This window comes from Stylophora pistillata, chromosome 2 (genome assembly GCF_964205215.1).
Source record: "Stylophora pistillata chromosome 2, jaStyPist1.2, whole genome shotgun sequence".
Lineage (NCBI taxonomy): Eukaryota > Metazoa > Cnidaria > Anthozoa > Scleractinia > Pocilloporidae > Stylophora > Stylophora pistillata.
The window spans coordinates 32007669-32031485 of record NC_142520.1 but is presented as its reverse complement, the minus strand read 5'-3'; the positions used below and the strand labels follow the sequence as shown (position 1 = coordinate 32031485).

The 23817-nt window shown below is 41.6% G+C and overlaps 2 protein-coding genes and 1 pseudogene across 4 annotated transcripts in view; 2 read left to right on the top strand and 1 right to left on the bottom strand.

The window, feature by feature from the left end:
• The first annotated feature begins 1696 nt into the window (after positions 1–1696).
• Positions 1697–4639, top strand: LOC148738357 (uncharacterized). Its single transcript, XM_088750842.1, has 3 exons — positions 1697–2097; positions 2208–2473; positions 2669–4639. The coding sequence occupies exons 1-3, from the start codon at positions 1923–1925 to the stop codon at positions 3743–3745; spliced, it is 1518 nt and encodes a 505-aa protein (XP_088606968.1). The 5' UTR covers positions 1697–1922; the 3' UTR covers positions 3746–4639.
• Positions 4640–4870: 231 nt separating this feature from the next.
• LOC148738355 (uncharacterized) overlaps positions 4871–23817 on the bottom strand; it is a 42646-nt pseudogene continuing 23699 nt past the window's right edge. Inside the window, exons 4-6 of the transcript XR_015997257.1 lie at positions 6253–10887; positions 5939–6161; positions 4871–5861 (exon numbers count right to left, since the gene is read on the bottom strand). The product of XR_015997257.1 is annotated as an uncharacterized LOC148738355 (transcript). The remainder of the gene's footprint in view (positions 5862–5938; positions 6162–6252; positions 10888–23817) is intronic.
• Positions 18067–21684, top strand: LOC111343689 (zinc finger protein 862). Of its 2 annotated transcripts, XM_088750832.1 has the most exons (6): positions 18067–18363; positions 18454–20337; positions 20497–20632; positions 20786–20931; positions 21028–21133; positions 21215–21684. In XM_088750832.1, exons 2-6 carry the CDS (start codon positions 19100–19102, stop codon positions 21251–21253), a joined length of 1665 nt encoding a protein of 554 aa, XP_088606958.1. In that variant the 5' UTR covers positions 18067–18363; positions 18454–19099; the 3' UTR covers positions 21254–21684. The 2 variants fall into 2 exon arrangements, 1 of the variants encoding a protein (XP_088606958.1); XR_015997255.1 differs by lacking the exon at positions 20786–20931.

The following is a 23817-nucleotide window of genomic DNA, read 5'->3' as shown; positions in this document are numbered from 1 at the left end:
AGCGACCATTTCTGCAGCCACTGTTGCACCTGACTCTGCAACTGCCGCCTCCTCTGGTGAGGAAAGTTATGAGGAAAAATACGATGGCATAGCTGAGTATTTCGAGGAGGAAAATCCTAGCAATGCGAGACATTTGGCTGTGCGAGTTTTATAAGTATTTCTTGACACCATCGGCTAGGTTTCACCAACATCAAAACTGCCTACAGCACACTTCCCGAGTCAAGAAGATCCTGTCTGATATTGATCCTTCTGGAGGTGATGTCAGTGTACTGGCGGAAGAGGAAGGCAGCCGTGTCTGGTTTGATTGGGTTATGCCTAATCTTAAATCCAAGGCTACTGGTACTCTTAAGTCATACTGGACTAGCCTCCAAAAATTTGAGGAATTTCTTACGACGTAAGAATCCTCCCCGCACCTTCCTGTAATCTCACAACCCTCCAGGCACATGCTGCAAGATCTGGCCAAGAGCCTGAAGGGCTGAAGGCGTTACATTACGAAAGAAGCATCTGCCGACTCCTTCGATAAATGCATTAAACACTGCCACCAGCTGTTGATGTTTAAGGATGTTTCGCAAATAACGACAACTCTGCCGGCTGCGAAAGGAAGAAAAGCAATTACTCAGGCAAAGACTTCAGCATCCGATGACCTGTCACTAACCCAGTTCTGTGCAGCGAGAGACCTGCTGCTTGTCTCCATCACAAGATCCGTGAACACACTCAGGGGCGTTGGAAGCAGCAACTCTGAGGATGTACAAGGGTGACAGATGGGAGAAAAAGAAGCGTAACAAGGTCATGTTGGTGACCTCCTGCAAAAGGGAAGAGGATGTCCTGCTCCCACCTCACTGGATGCAATGCTCGTCCAAGACATAGACACCTCAAGCAAATTGAGGCCAGTGGTTTCCGACGATGAAAGTGACAATGCCAATATCTTCCTCAAGTCAGATGGCTGCTCCTTTTCAAGGGTAAGCATTGGAAAACAGATTTCCGCCTTCATATTCAAGAGCGGGGCCATCTCAACAAACCAATAACTGCCACTGACCTCAGCAAGTGGATAGCAACAGAATTGCAGCAAAAGAAGAGGCTGAGGCTTCAGGTGAATGAGGAATTACTTCAGCGTCTCATGTGTCATAATGAGAAGACTGCCAAATGGAGGTATCTCCGTGAGAGCCCCACTGAGGAAGCAGCGGAGGCCTCCCAGCAGCTTGTCACTTTGACACAGGTGACACCCATAAAGAACGCTGCCACAACTACAACTACGCAGGACGAGGCCTCCACACCACCACATGAGGAGGAGAAATCTGTTTCAGGGGAAGAGCTCAGAGATGAAGTCAAAACCCCCTTCAAAAAAATAGGTCTCTCTGCAGAAGAGCTTACCCGCATGTCAGAGCTTTTCTGCTCCGATATAGAGACCCAATGCTCTCCAGAGAACCTTTGGGTCAAGGCGTCTGATCAGGTTCGCTACCACATCAAAAGACAACAACTGTGGACCCTCATGACCTACCGCAGGAGAGTTCATTTCACCGCACAGCGGCCTACGTTTTGTCCAAGCCACCAGGATCGTGTGTAGGAGGAAGAAGCGAGCCCAGGAGATGGGAATGGACTGAGGAGACGGCCATAGTCAAACGTGTCCTGGCCAAGTTAGACAAACCACCCAGAAACACAGAGATCTGCAGGATCAGAAACAAGGTGAAGAATATCTTTAAGAAACGTTGCGGGGCCACCACTTGTTCAAAAAAAGAAAACAAAAGATTTTCAACCTTTGAAGCCCTATCGCCAGGCACCTTAGAAGCTTGAAGCTCAAGCCTGAAGCGAGGTTGGAGAGAGGACGATGAGTCATTCGCCTTTGTCACGGCCCGCCATCTTGGATTACGTCATTGAATATTTTACATGAGGTCGAGGCCACGCGTGGTAAGTTCACAAACAAAATGGCGACTAGTAGCGATAGCGTTGAACTCGAATTTTGGCACAAAAATATAACAAAAATACCCAAAGTTACAAACTCTTTTGTTGAGGATTTTGCTGAGAAGAACCTACCGATCAAAGCCACTGTAACAAGAGGATATAAATTCTTTCACGAAGAATATATTCACGATATTGAAGGTGAGCCTCGTTGACCTCGTGGTAGCTTTCTTTGTTTGACTGTCTTTCCAATATTTTGTTTCTGTGCTCAGTGTTTTGAGTTTTAACTCTTTTTTCTCGGTTTTTAACAGTAAAACTTTGCAAGGAAGAGGATTCAGGAGTAGTGGCTCGGGCTAAATGCTTCAGAAGTATGAAAAAGAACGAAGATCCTCACAAGTTGTCTGTTGTGTTCGAGAGCTCCTCTATTGAGGCTAGCATCAACAAGTATATGTGTAGTTGTGCTGCTGGACAAGGTCTTTGCCATCATGTTCTTGGATTGCTCTATACTCTTGCCCATTTCCAGCTATTAGGCTTAAAAAGTGTCCCGCCAATGGTTTCTAAAACATCAAAGGCACAGGTAAAATTTAATAATAATAATAATAGATTTGATGATAAACAATAAGAAAAAACAGTCATTAATGTATAGAGATTTGACTGTATCTTAGCAATATTTTTCCTTAAAAACTCCTTTTAATCACACTGCTGTTTTTAAACATAACACAATAAGCAATTTTGAATTCATATAGTATATTTGTATATTATTTTTTTGCAGAGATGGCATATCCCCAGTCGTAAAGAGGGCATTAAAGCAAGGCCAGTGACAGATTTGATTATACAAAAGTCAAAGCCAAAAGATAAATTGCATGAACCTAAAAAGAAGAGAAAGGTGTGTGGTGTGGCAAGCACGATCTACAAACCCTTCCAGCAATCATTAAGTAGCCTTGACTTGACTAGTGTGCTGTCGCCACAGTTTGAAAATCTCAACAATCAACCTGGATTTATGAGAATATGGGAAGATGAACAAAGTGAGCCTCCAATTTTAGTAGACTCGGCCTTTGGAAAGGTGCCAAAAGGCTGTGTCATAAGCTATCAACAGCCATTGAAAGTTAAGAGCAATATTAACATACAGCTACCTGCATTCAACTTTCCATCTTTAAGCTATCCAGATACAGTGCTCAATGAAAAACAAGACCTTTTCTTCAGCTCCCTTGCAATATCAGGTCAACAGTCTATTGACTTTGAAATGGAGACAAGGGAACAGTCAACTACAACAGCATGGCATGAACTAAGGAAGTTTAGGCTTACAGCTTCAAATTTCAAAGATATATGCTCAAGAAGAAAAGACCATGAAATCCTTTCTACGCGTTTACTAAAGGGAAAAGTAATCCAAACTGCAGCCATGAAATATGGGATACAAAATGAGGGGGTAGCTGCTGATATGTACAAAACACAGTTTGGCAGAGACACTCACCTAGTAGGTTTTCTTATAAACCCATGTCTCCCACACCTAGGCTGTAGCCCAGACAGAAGAGTGTTTGACGACACTGAACAACATCCATGGGGCCTGATAGAAATAAAGTGCTCTCCAGCAAGTCATCTGGATAACCTTCAGTATTTAAAGTTTAATGAACGAAATGGGTCATATTCATTGAAGAAGACACACAAGTATTATTATCAAGTTATGGGATGCCTTGGTTTAACAGGAAGTCAGTGGTGCGATTTCTTTGTTTACTGCAAGGACGAATTTCACTGTGAACGAGTATATTTTGATGAACTTCTCTTTTCTGAAATGCTGGACAAACTGAATTTATTTTTTTTTGATTATCACCTGAATACATGTGTTCAATAATTTATTGTATGTCTCTTATACAAAATAACTTCGTGCCTAAGTAACAAGCTAATTGTGTGTGACAAAGTTTGGTGGGAAGTGGAGTAAAGACATTTGAATCAGCATTCTTAAAATGTTAAAATATTACAAGTCAAACCTAATTAGACTCAGAACTTGTTCTAGTAATTATCATTACACAGCTGTTTGCAGAAATTATTGCCACAAATTTAAAAACATTGGGTTCATGATTGGTAATTTAATAGTTTTTGTATTTTTTCCAAAAATACAATACTTATGATAATTCAGTTTCATTTAAGCCTATATGTCTGTAATATATTGTAAGCGCCATAATTTTTACAAACAGCTGTACATATTTCATTGTTTATCATGCATTCAAATACTGTGACTAAGTTGGGTGTATTTCAAGCCATTTAATAGTTTTTTACTGTTATTAAACAGAACATTCTGTACAAACATGATAAATAAAAATACATGAACGACTTCAACAGGTTTTGTATTTAAACCCCAAAAGGGCATTTTTATAATATTTGGCAATAATGAAATTTGTGAATAAATGTAAAGTTATTAAATTCATAATTTTTTTTCCAAAAAGCTAGTTTGAAAGCTTGCATTGAATCTGTAAAACAAAAATAGTACTAACAATATAATTTTTACTGATTTTACTGTTTATTTTAATGCCTAACCAATATGCCATGTACATACGAAAAGGGTGCCCCTAGGGGATAGGGCCACCCTACTATTCACCCTTCCACATCACATGTTAACAGATGGCATAGTTCTTACCTAGGTTGGACCTAATACGTAGTGTACCCTCACTCAATGTCAACTAACTCTTAGTTGTTAAAAGTTGTTAGTACTATTTGTATTACAGATCCTTACATACTTTACTTTAAATGATGCTTACTCTTCCATCTATTTTACAACAATTGTATACATATTTAGATATATTGCTTTTCATGCAACAAAGGCCCCTGGAAATTGGTAATAAGACATGCCACTGTCCATATTTGATTAATGCTGCCAGCTACTGTAAGAGGTATAACTTTATCAAAATAGTGAAACTCTTTCACCCTTCTTATGGCCCTTTCCACATGGACTCTTAAATTATGTATCTGTTTACTGGTTGAAAGTTCTTTCTTTGAAAATTGACCCTTACTTGACAAAAAGGCAGGCATTGCTACTCCACAACCTATTGGCTTTAATAGATCCTCTATAGGAAATCCTTTATCAGCCATTATTTGATCACCTGGCTCAAGTAAATTCAACAAACCTGATTGCTTAACAAGCTCCTTGTCAGAAATACTTCCTTCAAAAAGAGAACTTACATGAATAATTTCCCCAGATGGAGATATTACAACATTGCCTTTGTAAGTTGTGTGGCTCTTACATGATGAATAGCAATTGCTATTCAAAACCATACTAGATGGTGCTTGTACCTTTATCTCTGAGGCATCAATAATACCACGGCATTTAGGATATAACAATTTAAAACACTTAGGCATATGTTTGTCAATTTTTGCCCGAGAGGGCCATATAGGAATGGTTCCCAAAACAAAATAGAGAAAGTTAACCCAAGAAATAAAAACTCTACTCACAGTTGAAATAGAAATATCAAATTCACTGGCTAGTTTCTCATTAAAAGTACCCAGCCTCAGCTTAGTAATGCATAAATAAAACTGATCAAATAAGCTAAGTTTGCATGTCTTGAGAGTGTCTCTCATGTTACTTATATCTTTCCCACTTTTTGCTCGTGCTCTCTGTACTTGGGACCATGAAAACATACTTTCAGCTGTGGGTCTAAGGGCATTGAAGGTACTCACAAAAATAGCAAATGACGAAAAGCCAGTATGGAATCTAACGCGTTTGTCTGACATCCCTTTCAGTTGTCTGTAAAAAGATTGTTTTGAAAGCAGCTGTTCTAATTGTTCGATACGAGCTTGCGCTGCCTCAAGTAGCTCTTCTACAGGCTTTTCGGGTTCAGTAAATAAATAATCATGTAGGTTGACAGTAGGTGTTATGATTGTGGTGTCAGTAGCTACGGTGGAGTCCTCCATGTGGCTGCTAGTATCGATGACATTTTCGTCTACGCTTGAATCTTCGATGGGCCCAATTTCGACTGTGGGAATGTAGAAAATAACATGTTTAGAAATATTTAGGGCGGGCCTAAAGTACGATTTCATAAAAAATAAATACCTGTAGAGGAGATTGGCTGTATATTATCCACGACATCAATCTCGGTTGTGTTAGTACGTGTTGTGCATTCGCGTTTCGTTGGTGACTTTCGTTTCTTTGATAAAGTTGTCCATTCAAAAACGGATGGTACAGCACCATTAACGAGTACACTTTTTCCTGTTAGCGTTTTTTTTATATCTGTGGGTTTAAAATGATCAGAGCAAACTCTTGTACTGTTGGTTATCTGAAAGATATCGGAAAAAATATAAGGTTTGCTATATAAACAACGCTGAAACGACGCTAAACTGAACTATGATATATAAAAGGCCATTTACCTTGAAGGACCGGCCGACAACACGCTTAATTTTTATAATCCACTGTCTTCTTAAGTCTTTGTCTTTCGGGAATTGATGAAAGGTTATATTAGACTGCACTTTTGATCTATTGTTATTGCACTTAGGAACACAACAGTGATCTTTGTTCGGCATGATCGCTCGAGTGTTCAGTGTGTCAAGAACCACGCGTGACCTCGTTTTCATGCCAAAAAGCATTACGTCATTTTCAAGATGGCGATACCGTGACAAAGGCGAATTCCCTGCAGCGGCATCCAGCGCTAGAGATGAAGAGGAGGACGACGCCAATGAACCCTTGATATTGTCCGCAGAGTGTCATGCAGGAGATTGGCAAGTCCTCCAATGACGGCACTCCAACGCCAGTCCTCCCGAGACAGAAAGATTGCTCTGCGATCTACCCGCGCGGCTAAGTAGCCAACCTGGGCTCATCTTCCACAACATTTATGAAATAAACATGGGATGCACCCTGACAGCGAAGCCTACAAGACAAGCAGCAAGGTAGCTAAACGTTACCTGGGAGTGGACAAGGAAATTCATCAGTTAACACTACCAGGTCCATCCATGAAACAAGAGTTACCACAACCAGATGACACAGGCGCCCACACGACAGGAAGTGACTTCAACCTAGAGGACGGCTCAAGAGGCTCATCCTCAGGCTCCTCCTCAGGGTCACCTGTACTAAAAAAAACCCCGACATAAGCAGAATTTCAAGTCTGACTTACACGAGATACCTCTGCCACTCCCTCTCAAGCAACCTGCTTCTATAACAGCGACCATTTCTGCAGCCACAGTTGTACCTGACTGCAACTGCGGCCTCCTCTGGTGAGGAAAGTTATGAGGAAAAATACGATGGCATAGCCGAGTACTTCGAGGAAAATCCTGTCAATGCGAGACATATTTGCCTGTGCGAGTTTCATAAGTATTTCTTGACACCATCGGCTAGGTTTCACCAACATCAAAACTGCCTACAGCACACTTCCCAAGTCAAGATCCTGTATGATATTGATCCTTCTGGAGGTGACGTCAGTGTACTGGCGGAAGAGGAAGGCAGCTGTGTGTGGTTTGATTGGGTTATGCCTCATCTTAAATCCAAGGCTGCTGGTACTCTAAAGTCATACCTGACTAGCCTCCAAAAATTAGCAGAATTTCTTACAAGGTAAGGATCCCGCCTGCACCTTCCTGTAATCTCAAAACCTACCAGGCACATGCTGCAAGATCTGGCCAAGAGCCTGAAGGGCTGGAGGCGTTACATTACGAAAGAAACATCTACGGACTCCTTCGATAAGTACATTAAAGACTGCCACCAGCTGTTGACGTCTAAGGATGTTTTGCAAATAACGACAACTCTGCCGGCTGCGAAAGGAAGAAAAGCACTTACTCAGGCAAAGACTTCAGCATCCGATGACCTGTCACTAACCCAGTTCTGTGCAGCGAGAGACCTGCTGCTCATCTCCATCACAAGATCCGTGAACACACTCAGGGGCATTGGAAGCAGCAACTCTGAGGATGTACAAGGGCGACAGATGGGAGAAGAAGAAGCGTAACAAGGTCACGTTGGTGACCTCCCGCAAAAGGGAAGATTATGGTCCTGCTCCCATCTCACTGGATGCAATGCTCGTCCAAGACATGGACACTTCAAGCAAATTGAGGCCAGTGGTTTCCGACGATGAAAGTGACAATGCCAATATCTTCAAGTCAGATGGCTGCTCCTTTTCAAGGGTAAGCATTGGAAAACAGATTTCCGCCTTCATATTCAAGAGCCGGGTCCGTCTCAACAAACCAATAACTGCCACTGACCTCAGCAAGAGGATAGCAATGGAATTGCAGCAAAAGAAGAGGCTGAGGCTTCAGGTGAATGACGAATTACTTCAGCGTCTCATGTGTCATAACGAGAAGACTGCCAAATGGAGGTATCTCCGTGAGAGCCTCACTGAGGAAGCAGCGGATGCCTCCCAGCAGCTTGTCACTTTGACACAGGTGACACCCATAAAGAACGCCGCCACAGCTACAACTACGCAGGACGAGGCCTCCACACCACCACATGAGGAGAAATCTGTTTCAGGGAAAGAGCTGAGGGATGAAGTCAAAACCCCCTTCAAAAAAACAGGTCTCTCTTCAGAAGAACTTACCCACATATCAGAGCTTTTCGGCTCCGATATAGAGACCCAATGCTCTCCAGGGAAGCTTTGGGTCAAGCGTCTGATCAGGTTCGTTACCACATCAAGAGACAACAACTGTGGACCCTCATGACCTGCTGCAGGAGAGTTCATTTCACCGCACAGCGGCCTACGTTTTTTTCCAAGCCGCCAGGATCATGTGTAGGAGGAAGAAGCGAGCCCAGGAGATGGCCATAATTAAACGTGCCCTGGCCAAGTTAGACAAACCACCCAGAAACACAGAGATCCCCAGAATCTACGTTTCATCTAAGGAGCTCAGGAACATTTTGAGTGCAAACACCTTTGAGCGGATCAGAAACAAGGTGAAAAATATCTTTAAGAAACGTTGCAGGGCCTCCACTTGTTCAAAAAACTAAGAAAACAAAAAAGATTTTGAACCTTTGAAACCCTATCGCCAGGCACCTTAGAGGCTTGAAGCTCAAGCCTGAAGCGAGGTTGGAGAGAGGGCGATGAGTCATCCCCCGCAGCGGGATCCAGCGCTAGCAATGAGGAGGACGACACCAATGAACCCTTGATAGTGTCGGCAGAGTGTCATGTGTTGGCCCCACCGCCGTCTCTGTTCCACGGAGACGGCGGTGGGGCCAACAACAGCAGAAGCCATCACCTCCACGGATGCCACAGGTGTTGCCAGGAGAATGAATAGAAGGGCTTTCTCTGTCAGCAGTGCGACAGCCAAGGCAATATGCATGGAAGAAAGGGCGCTGCCTCAGGGTGGGCAACCAAGTAATAAGGCTAAAAAACAAAGACCAAACTCGGTGAGCACTAGCAAATGATACCAGCCAGAAGTGTCAAATTAATACTCCCTTATTACTGTGCTCAAACCAGGGTGTTTCATGAAAGCATCCGTCGTCTGAGAAAATGAGAGAAAACTCACCCTATTAGCTGTTGTTTATTATTGTTATTATTACTACTACTACTTGTAGAGATCAAATATCTTGCATAACTTTTCGTCCAGCTATGCTTGGGTGTGAATAATGAACTCGCGCAGGTCACTAGTTAACTCCTGCCTTTTGTTGTTTTTTTTTTAAATGACCGCAGTTGCAGGAGCAACGAGCACACAGGCAAGGCAAAGAGCAGACAGTGCAAGGAGAGGCGAAGAATCGCTGGAGCATAAGGGACCGGTTGGTGCCAGGTCTCCGAATGGAGGATTTTACAGACGAGGAAATGTGGCAGGCCATCTCAAATTTCTTCAGAGACCACTAGCCACTTCGCCAAGAGGTAAACTTACAGTGATGATCTGATCAGTGAATGTAAACCTGTTGTGTCACTTGTTTGCCTGGCGTACTGGAAATGTATCGTCAACCTCGTTTCCCCTTTGTCGTCTGTCCTAACAGGAAATACAAACTGCCATGGCCAACACAGTGGGAGGTGGAGGACGCACTTGGAAAGTCAATCTGGAGGCAGGGAAAAGAGGCCACTAACCAGCTAATTAGAGATCCGCGCCGTAAAACTGCTGGCTGAGAAGATGGCAAGCCTCTTTCTCAACTGTGGCACTGCCTGTGACTGGTCAGAGTTGTGCCCTGAAAGCTGGTCAATTTTGGCCGCACGTGGAGCCAGGAGACCCCTGCTCGTGACAACCACCATGTCCCGTCTGCATTCCTTTCTTTCTATAAGGGGTGATATGAAATCATCTCGAATACACTTCATTACTTTGAGGTGCATTATTTTCGATTTTTTTAAGTCGATTTGAAAAGTAAATACCTTCCATGGAACCCGACAACCCAGAATCTAAAAAACGGTATAGAAACTTTTCCGAGGAAATAGAAAACGAGGTGGTAGAAATAGTAAATTAATGGCCAAATCCTATAGGAGCACACATGCAACTTTATCCATTCAAGCATTGGGATACACATGAAGGGTTGAGTGCACGGTTACGCCTAAATAACCAATTACGTCTCCAACTTTAGCAGATTGGATCAAAGATCTCTTAGTTAAATCAGGTATTGATGCTAATATTTTTAAAGCTCACTACACTAGAGGGGCTGCTTCTTCTACTGCGGCAAGAGTGGGTTTGTCAGTCAGTGACATTCTAAGAATGGCTGACTCCTCAAGTGATAACACCTTTCAGAGGTTTTATTACAAGCCTGCCCATGATCCATCTTTTGGCAGGACAGTTCTCAGTCTATCATAGGCTTAGAACTAGCATTTTTATACTGCGGTGACATTGTTATATTGCAATGCCAATCCTCCCGAGAGACAGACAGATTGCTCTGCAAACTTCCCGTGCAGCTAAGTTGCCAACCTGGGCGGCAGAGTGACTTCTCGTCCCACGGAGACGGCGGTGGGGCCGACACAACAGCAGAAGCCATCACCTCCACGGATTCCACAGGCGTTGCCAGGAGAATGAGTAGAAGGGCTTTCTCTGTCAGCAGTGCGACAGTCAAGGTAATATGCATGGAAGAAAGGGCTCTGCCTCTGGGTGGGCAACCAAGTAATAAGGCTAAAAAACAAAGATCAAACTCGGTTAGCACTAGCAAATGATACCAGCCAGAAGTGTCAGATTAATACTCGCTAATTACTGTGCTCCAACCAGGGTGATTCATGAAAGCATCTGTCGTCGGAGATTATGCAAGACCCATAGCCTTGTAGTATAAGATGAACTGCACGAGTAAATGGAGACGAAATATAATAATGCTCCCACCCTCACCTTTCCTGATTGTCACTTCTTTTTTCTTTGACAGGTTTGCTCAGCAAAAAGACGAGGATCGTGGGGCGGACCATGGCTTTACCAGGGGAGAGGACCCAGTTTTTCCCACGCTGTTTGTTCATTTTCTTTAACTTGCCGTCATTTTGAGCGAAGTTAATAATAAAGCCACCTGGTGTGGGTTTTGTTGAAATTGTCCTTCAAAGTGGAGAAAGAACTTTCAACTTTGATTGAGCTTTTGGAAAATGTCAAAAAGGGAGACAAAACCTCGTTGGAACACTTACGTCTTGAAGAAGGAATCCTCTACAATCTTAAGTACATTCGACCCGGATGCAAGCAAAGAGCAAGTGATAAAAGACCTAAGCAACTTGCTTTACTTTGCAGCATGTTAACTGCCTAAGCGGAGTAGATGTGGCTGGCAAGATCCTCGATTAACGACATCTGTAGCACAACAGATATGTTTCTAAAGGTGAACACATTGGAGCACAAGAGGTTTAGCCAGATGAGTAACTAAGGAAGCCATAGTGAAGGTGGAAGAGGTGACAAGTACCGGGGAGATAGTCAAGACCAAGATGATAGTTACGATGCATATCAAGGTGACACGGATGAGAAGGAGAGTGGGGAAGAAAAGGTTGAGGATGAGGGACCGCAGGTGGAAGAGAAGAATACCCAAAGTCACCACCTCCCTAGAGAGTGCTTAGTGGGAAGGGATGTGTCTACCTAACCTCAAACGGCACCTGAGGAATGTCCACTTGAAAAAGAACGAAGTCAGTGAACAAGATGTAGACCGCTTCTTTTGGATGGGTGTTAACCCCAAGAAAAAAAGAGGGCCTCCTATAAAAACAAAGCCAGACAAGAAGTCCAAAGGAAGATGGAGAAGGTGGTGCCCCAGCCAAACTGCAACTACCTTGGGGCATATCTGCCTCAGCATCTTCAGAACAAGCATAGGATGAAGGCTGGTGGCACAGCTTACACATTAAGGCTTAAGGCAGCAAAACGCTACATTGGAACGGAAGAGGAACTCCTTTCAATGGTACATCCAGAACCTCCAATTGCTGAGGTAAGCCTGCCACATCCAGCATCCAAAAGATCCACCTTGGAGGATGATGCTTCCCATGTTGAACAATCAAAGGCAGAGATGCCACGAGCCCAAGACCTAGAATCAGACATTGCCGAAAGTGTAGCTCCACCCACACCTAAGAGGCCAGGTAGTGGTAGCAGCAACCTGCCAACGTCTCAAGTGGAAACAACTGCCTGTCCTGCCTCTGAGGAGGCGCCTACCTCTGATGTATCGAGTGATGGGGACAAGGTGTACCCTACCAAGACTGACTATTTCAACGAAGAACATGCATCCCCCAAGCGCCACATTTGGTTTGCTGACTTCAACTACCTATTTACTCTTGCAGCTGGATTTCACCAAGACAAAAACTGCCTTCAGCACGTGTGCCAAGTGAGAACTATGCTTGAGGATATTGACCCCTCTGGGGAAGATATAGTCATCTTGGCAGAAGACGAAGGCAACAAAGTGTGGCTCGACTGGGTAATACCTAATTTAAAGAACAAGGGACACTAAAATCAAACCTCAGTAGCTTTCAAAAGTTTTTAAACATTTTTACAAAGAAAGGGCCACGTCCTCACTTTCCTAACACAGACAACAAAACTAACAACATGCTGTTCAATCTGGCCACTAGTTTGAAGGGACTGAGGCAATGCATCACAAGAGACCTCTGGAAAAGTGGGAAAAATACCTCAGTGAGTATGTGACAGCCTGTTGACAAGCCAAGATGTGGAGGAGATCATGAATTCACAGCCCGCAGTGGAGGGAAGGCAAGCCACCATTGCTGCAGACAAAGTGCAGTCAGCTCAAGAACTTAACCTGCAGCAATATGGTGCCACAAGACATCTGTTGTTAGTGTCACTCACTAGAGCTGTTGGAACCAGGCCAGGGTTCTTAGAAAATGCAACAGGAGGAATGTTCGAGAAGGCAAGATGGGATACAAAGAGGAATAAGGTTATGTTCAAGCCATCTCACAAACGGGAGGAGGATGGTCCGGCACCAATCACCATGGACCCAGACACCGTGTTCCTTATGAGAGTTTTTGTGGAAAAGCCAAGGCCACTTGTTACACAAGACAAGGATCCCAGCTGCTAAATTTTCCCTAAGTCCATGGCCCTTCCCATTACAAGGGCACCATTGGCCTAAGAATATCCATCTTTATAGTCAAGAGCGGCATTAGAACAGACAAGGCAATCTCTGCCACTGACTTGGGAAAGTGGATCATTACAGAAATGAAACTAAACAAACGCGTAGGACAGCCCATCAATGAGGATTTGCCGAGGTTGATCTGTCACTCTGACAAAACGGCCAAACAGTGGTATAGTCTGACTGAGGAGGCAGCTGAGGAGTCGGAACAAATAGCCCTCCACACAAATTTCCCCAACAAAGAAAGGATCGCCGGCCAAGAAAGAGTCAACCGCAGGGTATCAGAAGCTGAAGGATTCCTAATTACCACTCCGAGAAGCGCCACCTTTAACAGATTCCTTCACACCCGACCAGCTGGAGTCTGTTTCCAAACTGTTTCAAGACAACGTCAGGGAGAAAATCTCACCAAGAAAGAAGCATGTGTCTGATGAAAACAGATGCCGTGTTGAGGAAGGCCACAAACTCTGACCTTAAGATCCAAAAAGTCATTGACCGTGTGCAAGATCTAGTTGAGTCCCAACCTTCTCTTGATCCTTTCAAACTGCCCATAGAAGAGCCCTTGGCAAGGAAGGCAAAGTATGTTTTATCTCAACCATTAATGTCTGATGTACAGTCTTACGATTCTGGAAGGGTGGGGTGGACTGAAGAGGAGACAATGGCCATTGAAAAGGCCTTGAGACCCTTCGAAAAAGTGCCTCAAAAGACGGAGATAATATCTGTTCCATTCTACCCAAAAACTACAGGAAATCTACAAGGAAAAAAGCTTCCACCGGATTAGAAACAAAGTGAAAAATATCTCTCAAAAGAGAAGGAATAGGTAGACTTGTGGCCTTTGTCGGGGAAGAAACCAAATTTGTTTCATTTGTGGTGTACTTAACACCAGGTCAATTAAAAATGATAAAAACTGACAAGGGAAAAAAAATTGAAAACCAAAACAAAAAAAAAAACCCAGTTAAAAAAGGAAAGGAAAAAAAGAAATTGTTTTGTTCCTACCTACATGCTGTGGTTGATAACTTTCAGACCACATCGCGAAAGGATTTTGAAGCTGCATATATGTTGTCTAGTATCGAGAAAAGATTTTAATGTTGTGTCTATGTTGTCTAGTGTGGAGAAAGGATTTTAATGTTGTGTAGCATATGTGTAGTGTTTGTTAACTCTGCCTTCACTGGTCCCAAGCCCAGATGAGAAAAGAGGAGGGTTGGGCCTGGGGATAGCATGCCCGGCCCATAAACAGACAACACTTGTGCTGCGCAGGCTCTGCTCAGGCAAACCCTAACCCTGAACTAACTGCCCTCGTTTAAGGTCTGAAATGCCCTCACTTTGGTCGAGTGCCCTCACCTCTTGGGGAAGGAAACAGAGCTGTACACAGTGTGCAAAATGCAATGTGGGTGTCTATGTAAAAAGCTTTGAACAGCTGGACCATAAAACAAAGAAAAGAGAAACTTAACTTTATTCACTTTTTAATTTTGTGCAAGAGTTGCAATAATGCACCTGCCCACGTCATTGCAATGCATCTGATTGCATGTTGTCTTGAATACCGTGCCCGCCCCCCAGTAATTTGGGCAAATATTGTGACAAATATTTGTCAAGACTATTATAGTTCATTTACATTAAATTTTCACTTTGTGAATAAGGTAATTTACTTCTGTCAATAACCACAACTGTATCTCATTGCTGCAAGAGTAATATGACAATTTTGTAACGTCAGTAATACCAACAAACCTTGATTGTTTTCCACTCACCAGTTTGCGAAAGATCTAGTTTTTCCATATTTTAATCTCTGTTAATTAGAGATCAAATCTGGTTAATTAGTTTCCCCAGTTTTGTTTCTATGATGATTTTCTTCTGAGCTGAAGTTATGAAAGAGAATTTAGCATCTTAAGAAATGTTGACTGACAACTGTTACCATGGTGATATTTGAAAAACCATGTTGAGAACACACGTGAGCAAAAGAGAATTTTATTACGATTAAAATGATATGCTGTTGTTGAGATTTGAATGAGCTGTCATTTTTTATTTTTTTCTGCGAACTCCATTTTGTTATAAAATTTGCATGGCAAATTGGGGGGACTCCCCCAAAGAAGTTGGCATGGCCAGGGTGAAACAATCTCACCAAACCTCATGTGACTGGAAACCAGCTGTCCAAATCCCCTGCTAGTTTGACTAAGCTGAAGAAACTCAAATGCCTGGACATCTCAGATAATAAACTAGCCACAATCCCTGATGCTATTTGGTGAGGTGGTGGAACTTAAGAGACTAGATCTGAGTTACAGTTGTCTTCATTGGGTCCCGCTATAGTGTGTAGATATGCATATTTGCATTAGATTATGGCGGCCACACAGCTTTGGGCTCCACTCTTACTTCTATCTGTTGGCCAGTTATCGAAACTGAAATCAAGCAAGTCTATGCTAAACAGCAACCTAGATACCTGTGTGTCGCAGAAGCAACTTGGATCCAAATGAGATCTTTGGATATTGCTGCATTGCTGGTAAATGAAATAGTACACCGTGAGTCCAGCCAGGTAAGGAAATATCATTTTATCTATCACATGACCCTTTGCAGCTTGCAATGTCACTGCTACTTGGAGGAGACATAGAAGTTAATCCTGGAGATAAATGGAAGACTTCTTGTGGTATCTGTTCTAAACCAGTTAAGAATCAAATACTGGTAGGTTAAGTATTTGAAGTCCCTTATCCATATTTTGAAAAAGAAATACAACCTTTGCATTCGTGGCAAAAAACCAGGAATTGCTTCTGTTAGACAGCATATAAATCCTGATTTCTTAAAGCACTCACTATGAATGAAATTAGGAAACACTGTGTACAGTCAATGATATAAATAGGTGTAAAGTATTTAGAATTGCTTGTAAAAGACAGAAGAATCTTTTGAGGTGAGAGGTCCAGCAGCCTCGAATCTGCTTTTAACATTAACTGTTGATACATATTTATGGACCTTTCTTCCTCTAGGAAGTCGTCATGAGAAATGAAAAGAAAATCAGCCTGATGAACTGTGTTTGGAGATTCAACATTAAAAGTTGATCACGGGATATGTGTAAGTATATTTAAGTGACATGGGTTACATCACAGCCTTGCTCTGGTATAAAGCTGTTCTTGTTGTTGGCCATCTTGAACACATGTGAAGGTTGACGTGATGGCTTCTCATTCCTTCGACCATTGCTACATGGTGGCAGCGAACAAGGATTACAGTCCAACAGTGACTAATACTGTTGCCTTTTTCCCTTCATGACAATTGGAAATACTTAATTCACTAAAGGAAATGTGGGGTCGCTCAATAAAAATTTGCATTTGAACATGGTTTTGTTTACAAGGACCTCCTGCTAGCATCTAATAATAAGCCTCAGAAGTTTTTTTGCCTCACAACAATATATCACAAAAGGCATTTTATGGACCGCAAGTTTTTTGACTGACTGAAATTTAAGGTATGTGGCAGTGACCTCTACAAGTTTATTTTGTCACATTTGTTAACATTTATGTAAGACACCTGTATTAATTAATCAGCCAATAAACTTTTACTTTTTCCAAGGGTTGTTGTTTTCAACAGTTTGTTAACAATAGCCTGAAGTGATTCACAGTACTGGTTTGTGCTTTAAATAAATATATTTAAGTTCACTTGAAAGGTAAGTTTAGACTGTAACAAGCTCGGTTATCAGCCCAGCACTTTAAGCCTGACCAACACTCGATGCCAAAATTCAGCCTCGTTCCCAAGCTATGTCTACCACGTTACTTTACGGCAATTGCAAAGTGTGAGGTAATGCCTATTGTGCATTTTCCTGCACAAGAAAAACCAAACAGAACGACTGATTCTGATCATTTACCAACAGAATAATAATTACAACTATGTCTCTGACAAAGAGGTGGCAGTAAGCATTATTATAGCCTACGAGCACAGGGTTTTCCTTTTCGGCCGGCGACCGGCGATTTTCGCCGCCTGCGAACGGCTCCGTCGCCGGCAACTAAAAGCATCCTTGCTGGTAAATAATTTAAAATATTTTAGATAAAGAATAAACGCTTTGTATGTTGTCTGACAATGACGTGCAAGAAACGGAAATCGATGAGGAGTACATATTTCCTCCGAAGAAACTCGCGAAAACGAAGAGGAATTTTTACGCGTGTACTTACATTAATGCAAGTTTGCGTTGTCAAGTCACGCATCACTGGCATCCCTTCAAGGTACGTAAATTGTTTTATTTCTGCATTTCTCATAAATATTCATCACTTAATGAAATGTAGCGCTTTCATCGCAATTTATTAAACCAAAATGGTCCTTTGTTTATGAGGTGTGTCGCCTTTTCATTTCAAATACGCTTCATTTAGCTTTCGTGAATTCGAAGCAAAATAAATTTAACGCAGACAATAATTAATCACTATTTGGAAGGTCAATTATCTTCTTGACTTCTCGGCTTCTCACTGTTTTAGTTTAAACAGATATACTTTAACTAGGAACTACTTATTCTCACCAAGTGAAAGCATAAAAAATATTATCTCGGGTCAAGCTATAAACCGAAGTAAAGTGATAAGCCGATCGTGCGGGATAAAATTGCGAAATATTTTTGTGATGTTCGTGTTTTTGTTCACCTTTGATCTGTTTGATTCTTGTGTTAATATCTTGATGTGAAATTCTTCCAGATCGATTCGAGTGTTGTTTTACATTAATATTTATTAGTAACGTGCCCGGTATTGCCTGAGGGATGAACGGGCGAAGATACAACCACTTTGTTTGTTGCTGTTTGTCGCTGTTTGTCGCTGTTTGTCGCCATGTGCTCGATTGCATAATCAACGTGCCATATTTGGAACCAGTCGTGCCCAGTCTGTTTTGAGGCTGCAAGCGAACTTCCAGACTCTCTTTGGTTGTAAAGAAAAAACGATGCCTATTGGAGGTGTTGATAAATTATATCCTTGACTTCTTATATAAGTAAAGATATCATTATTATTATGCATTACTTTTGCAGTGCAACATCACAGTGTAGTTCTCGAACATGAGCCAAAAGAGACAATGTTCCAAACAGGCCGGGATTCAGACATTTTTCACCAAAAAACAACGGGTGTCAGGCAAGAAAACATTTTGACAACACTTATTTACTGTATAAATACAATTACACTTTTCATTATCTTAACATAACAGTAACTTTCTTTCATCAGATGCATCCACATCTGCAGATCTCACACAGTCTGATGCACCACAAGCTGACTCTAATGATAGATGTGCTCCGTTGCCTTACACATCAGCAGATAATGTGGAAAAAGTTCCCTCAGTAGAAAAAAGTCCATCTGCTGTGCCTGTAACAAACGTAAGCAAAAAACCATTGGATAATCAATCTAAAATGCCTACACAAGAGATGTTGGAAGACCTTTTCCTGGAGAGAAATCAAGAATTCATCACCACGATATCTGTGATGCGGGTTGTACCTTCAGTAGAGAAGAGATTTCCAGGCAGCTAGAAGCAAACAAGGGCAAGAAGAAAGAAAAGCTGTTTAATCACGCATGGCTATGCAAAGCTGACATTGCCTACTGTGCAGCAAACGGATACTGGTGGCCTGTGTTTGTAGAAGGTGAAGGGGTGTATTGTATCCTGTGCAAGAAGCACAATGTCCACTCTACACAAAATAAGCAAGAGAAATTCTCTGCAGAGCCCTCAGTGAGGTTCAAGTCCTCGGCATTGGTGGGGCATCTCAACAGTAGAACACACAATGAAGTTATCCAACTTGAACACACACAGAGGGGAAGTATTTTCCAGAGAGAAGTCAGCAACAGAAAAGCTGCGGAGGCAAAAACAATTGAATGCGTCATGCGTAATCTATATTTCCTGATGAAAGAGGAGATATCGAATAGGAAAGCAGCCCATCTAAATGAGCTTGTAGCGTTGCAAGGGGGTGAAGAGATCAAGTACTTCCAACACAGAAGTCAACGAGTGCAAAAAGAAATGATGCTAGCATTGGGAGATGCGGTTTGTAACTCCTTTTTGCCAGATGCTCAGGCCGCCAGATGTTTTGGACTGCTCATAGACGACCTTACAGATATTGCTGTTCAAGAGCAGATGATCTGCTTCATCCAGTATGTAGATAAGAAAGCCTCTAAACACACCAAGTTCCTTTTTACAACTAACCTTTTGAGTGGCGAAAGCTCTAGTGCGAATTCTCCGACCATAAAGGCAGCTGTGCTTCAAGGTTTGGAAAATAAATCCCTAGACACCAGAAAGTTTGCCTCAGTCTGTACTGATGGTGCATCAGTAATGACAGGAGAACAAAATGGCTTGGCTGGACTTCTTCGCAGAGATTTCCCTGCAATTCTCACCTTTCATTGCGTCTGTCATAGACTAGCTTTGGCAACTGTTGATACCAGTAAAGAAGACGATGTGAAATACATCGACAACGTTCACAACTGCCTTAGGCAGGTCTGGCAGCTTCTTGAAAACTCGCCCAAGAAAATGGCGACTTTCATCAAGATACAAGCCAACGTCAACACCGTACAACTAAGTGCAAAAGGGAAAAAGGCCGTGGCAACAAAGCTCCAGAAAGCATGCAAGACCCGCTGGCTTAGCTTTGAGGCATCAGTGAAATCTGTCAAGAAGTGCATCTACCCCCTCCTCTTGGCTCTAAAGGAGCTGGAATCCGAAAGTGCAACAGCTGGAGGACTGTACAAAAAGATGTACTCAGGCTACTTCCTAGGAACCCTATATCTGCTTGGTGAGGTGCTTCCCATTCTTAGTACCCTCAGCAAGACCTTTCAGAAAGGCGAATTGTCATATGCCCACATTAAAGGCAGCATTGGCTACGCAAAGGCCCAACTGAATCAGCTACTAGAGGAAGCAAAGAAAACAGAGTTCATCAAAAACCTCACGGCTGATCTTAGGAATGGTCCCCTGTCTGCTACTAACATTGAGCTTACACAATCAGATGAGCGAAGATTGGCCAACCTGAAAGTTAAATATGTGACAAGTTTGATTCAGAACATCGACAAGCGGTTCTCCAAATGTCAAGACATCTTCTCTGCCTTTAAAGTTTTCCATCCAGGGCTTATACCTAGGTATGTATTTTTATCTATTAAGTGAGAGGGTTATTTCCGTTACAATTCATGAAGTTACACTTAGTTTAGTAATATGCAAATGCAATTTTAACCTTTGAAAATCAGCTCAGCTAGTTTGCAGTACTAATGAAGCTTTTATTATTATCGGTATTAATCTAGAAAGGAACATCCGGACTTCAAAAGCTATGGGGAGGCAGATGTGATGTTGTTGGCCAAACACTTTTTCAGTAATGATGTGGACCAGTTCATGGCAGAATGGCATCGTTTCAAATTTGATCTCATTGACTTTCAGGGGGTAGGTCATTTATGAACTTGAAAACCACGAGAAAGATAATAACATTTGCAGTGTACACAGCCCTAAAAGGAGTGGTCAGAATGTATTAATGTTCGTATAACTTTCGTGTTACTGTATTGATAATGACTACCATTTTCCCGTTTTCTCACTCAGGACATGGAGTTTTCTTTGAGGCAGCTATGCCACTCTCAGAAACAGTACCCACTGCTGTCTGAAGTCGCAGAGATTTGCTACTCAGCCCCTGTCACAAATGCTTGGCCAGAGAGGGGGGCTTCTGCTGTAAAGCGAATTAAGACAAGGTAATATGCCGTAGCATTGTTATTATCAGTAGAATAAAATAAAATTATATTTTGCTTTATTTCTCCTGACACCTATATGAAATTTCCTTATTTTAGGCTACGAAGCTTGCTTAAGGATGACATGTTGAATGTTCTCCTACAAGTTTCCATTAATGGACCAACCTTGGCTGACGCAGACAGCATAATTCAAGATGCTACAAAGGTACAGGCTCATTAAATTGTCACTTTCCCTTTAGCTGTTGATGTAGCGTCTTCCATTTAGATATGCTATCTTTCTTCACAGCATTGGCTGAATGACAAATCAAGGTACAAATTGAAATGAGTGAACCAGCCACGACAACCCCCAAAGGAGAATGCGGAACTACCACGTGCTGCCTTTTTCTCTGCTGCAACCCAAACTGACATAGTAATTGACTTGAATAAGGAGGCGGAGGAAGAAGAACAGAGTAAAGAACAAGAAGCAGAGATGATAGTCGCAGAGAGCTTAGGTTTGGCTGGTGAAGACTGCACAGAACAAAACATATCAGACGAAGATTCAGGCCTTGACTCTGTTTCTGAGGATGAGTTTTAGCCATGCCCCACTCTCGCCTTGAATTATCTGACTGCTTTATTAGATAATTATTAGCTAAAATATCTCAAAAGATTTATGTGATTGATGAATCAAATAGGTCATATTCGTATTTTTGTTGCAAAATTTCATATGATGTAACAGAAAAGGGCTGCATTTTATTAAATACGTTGTCATTTCTTGTGTTTGTGAAGCCTGTTCATCTGCTTCATTTGGGCAACCAAAATGCACCAGATTGCGTCTCAGAGCACTTAGTTTTTCAAAATTTTCCGGGGGGGGGGGCATGCCCCCGGACCCCCCTAGAAGTTCGCGCCTTCGGTGCTCATGTTGAGCGCTACGTGCCCAAATTGTCTCCGCCTGCTTTACTTTTATCGACTTAAACTTTATTTGAAAAGGAAAACCCTGCGAGCAGGTTGTTGTTTTGTCTCATCATGCAACAATGGAGAGAGAGCGTTGCATAACAAGTTCAAATTAGGGCTGTGGAGAAGAGTGCAGGAAGTACAATACCAAATGAATGCAGTTTATTATTGCCAACAATTATTTAGACAACAGCATCAGTTACTAAGTGTCCCATTCCAACCCACATATCCAAAAAATAACTCCTTTATGTGTAGCATGCATATATTTTTCCAAGTCTCTTGTCAACTTCCTTCTTTTCTTCCTCACTTAGAAGATTATTGTCATCAAAAGTCCATTTGAATGGTTTTATTTTTTCACTGTTTCTGTTATTATTTTTCTAGCTGGATTTTTAAATTTACAGACAAGTTTTTCTTCTTCAATTTCCAATCCTTTTATTCTTTCAAACTCTTTTTCTTGACTTTCTGATATTTTTATAATTTAAAATATAAAAAAATGGAAAACAAAAATTTAATTCCAATGCACTCAAAAGAGTTCAGATGTCACATGGGGACGTTATGTGTGACACACGACACGCATGCTCTTTAGAACCTTGTTACTGCGAACTTTGAACAGCTTGCACATGCTTTTCTTTTCGGACCCTGATTTTCTGACACAGAGAAATTGCCAAAGGCTGTGGAAGGCTCCATTGTCTAACCTAATATTACTTATGCTCTATCTGTGTATGGGGCCTCTGAGCCAGAGCTAACTATAGCCAAGCAGTTTTTAGATCGTTTTTTTAAACGTAGTTACATATCTAAGAAATTAGTGATAGGTGACTTACTTAATGTGCAAGATCACAAAATTTGTAGCAAGGTTTCTACTATCCTTAACCACCCTCTTAGAACCTACTTCCCTGAAACCAAGACTACGAGATATAATCTAAGAAATAAATCCCCTGCAATGCCCACCTTTTGCACGAACCGTTTTAAGAATACCTTTTTTAATAGTATTTTTTTTAAGTACAATGTAGCTTTGTAAAAGTGTACTTCTTGTATTTGATTTTCGTATTTGTCTCTATGTATAATACTTATCTTATTTAGATACACCTAAGCTCATTTACATCCTTTTTTAATGTAACATAAGATATGTAATTTTATCTTTTGAACAATAAAGACACTATTATTGTTATTATTATTATTATTATTATTATTATTATTATTATTATTATTATTATTATTATTAAAATACAGAAACAAGATTTCAAGCAAAGAATCAAAAGAAATGTTTGGCTATTGTCCTTTGGACGAAAGACGAAAGGTTTAAGTGAGTGATGAAACAGGTTTTCACAAAGCATATCAACCAATCAGAAACCGCAAAAGATTGTGAAAAATCAAGCTCTTCCCCTATTAAATATGCAATAGATAATCCGGACTTTCATTAAGAGGAGATGAGAGCAGAAAAAATTATTTGTGAAAGAAATTTGATTATTGATGAAACATGACAAATTCAAATTATTTCTTAAAATTCACCTGTATGTTTTCAAAAGCCTGAGCAAAGAGGTCAGGGTTGTTATAGAAATCGTCCACCAATGAAAATTTGTCCGCAGACAAATTTTGTCACATTTTCATACCAGTTGTCACAGACGTGGTAAGAACATGAACAAGAAACGTTTCACAAAATTTTCCCATTATCTTGAGACTTTTGCACCAAGGATTGTCACAAGATTCCCACATACTGAGGATTTTTTAAAAAATGAGATCGTCCAAACGGTTTATAACTTTCCAGAGCTTCATCCAAAAACAGAAGTTACAAGTCGCCCAAATGAGATTTCTCTCATCAAATTCGCCTTGTACTCTTCAGTGAGTGAAGAAAGGAAAATAGACTTTTTTCAGCATTGAAGAAGAAATCAAAAGAAATAAACCAGCAGAGTGTGTTGCATCCATAAATCAGCTGTCAAAAGCTATTGGCAATGCACACAG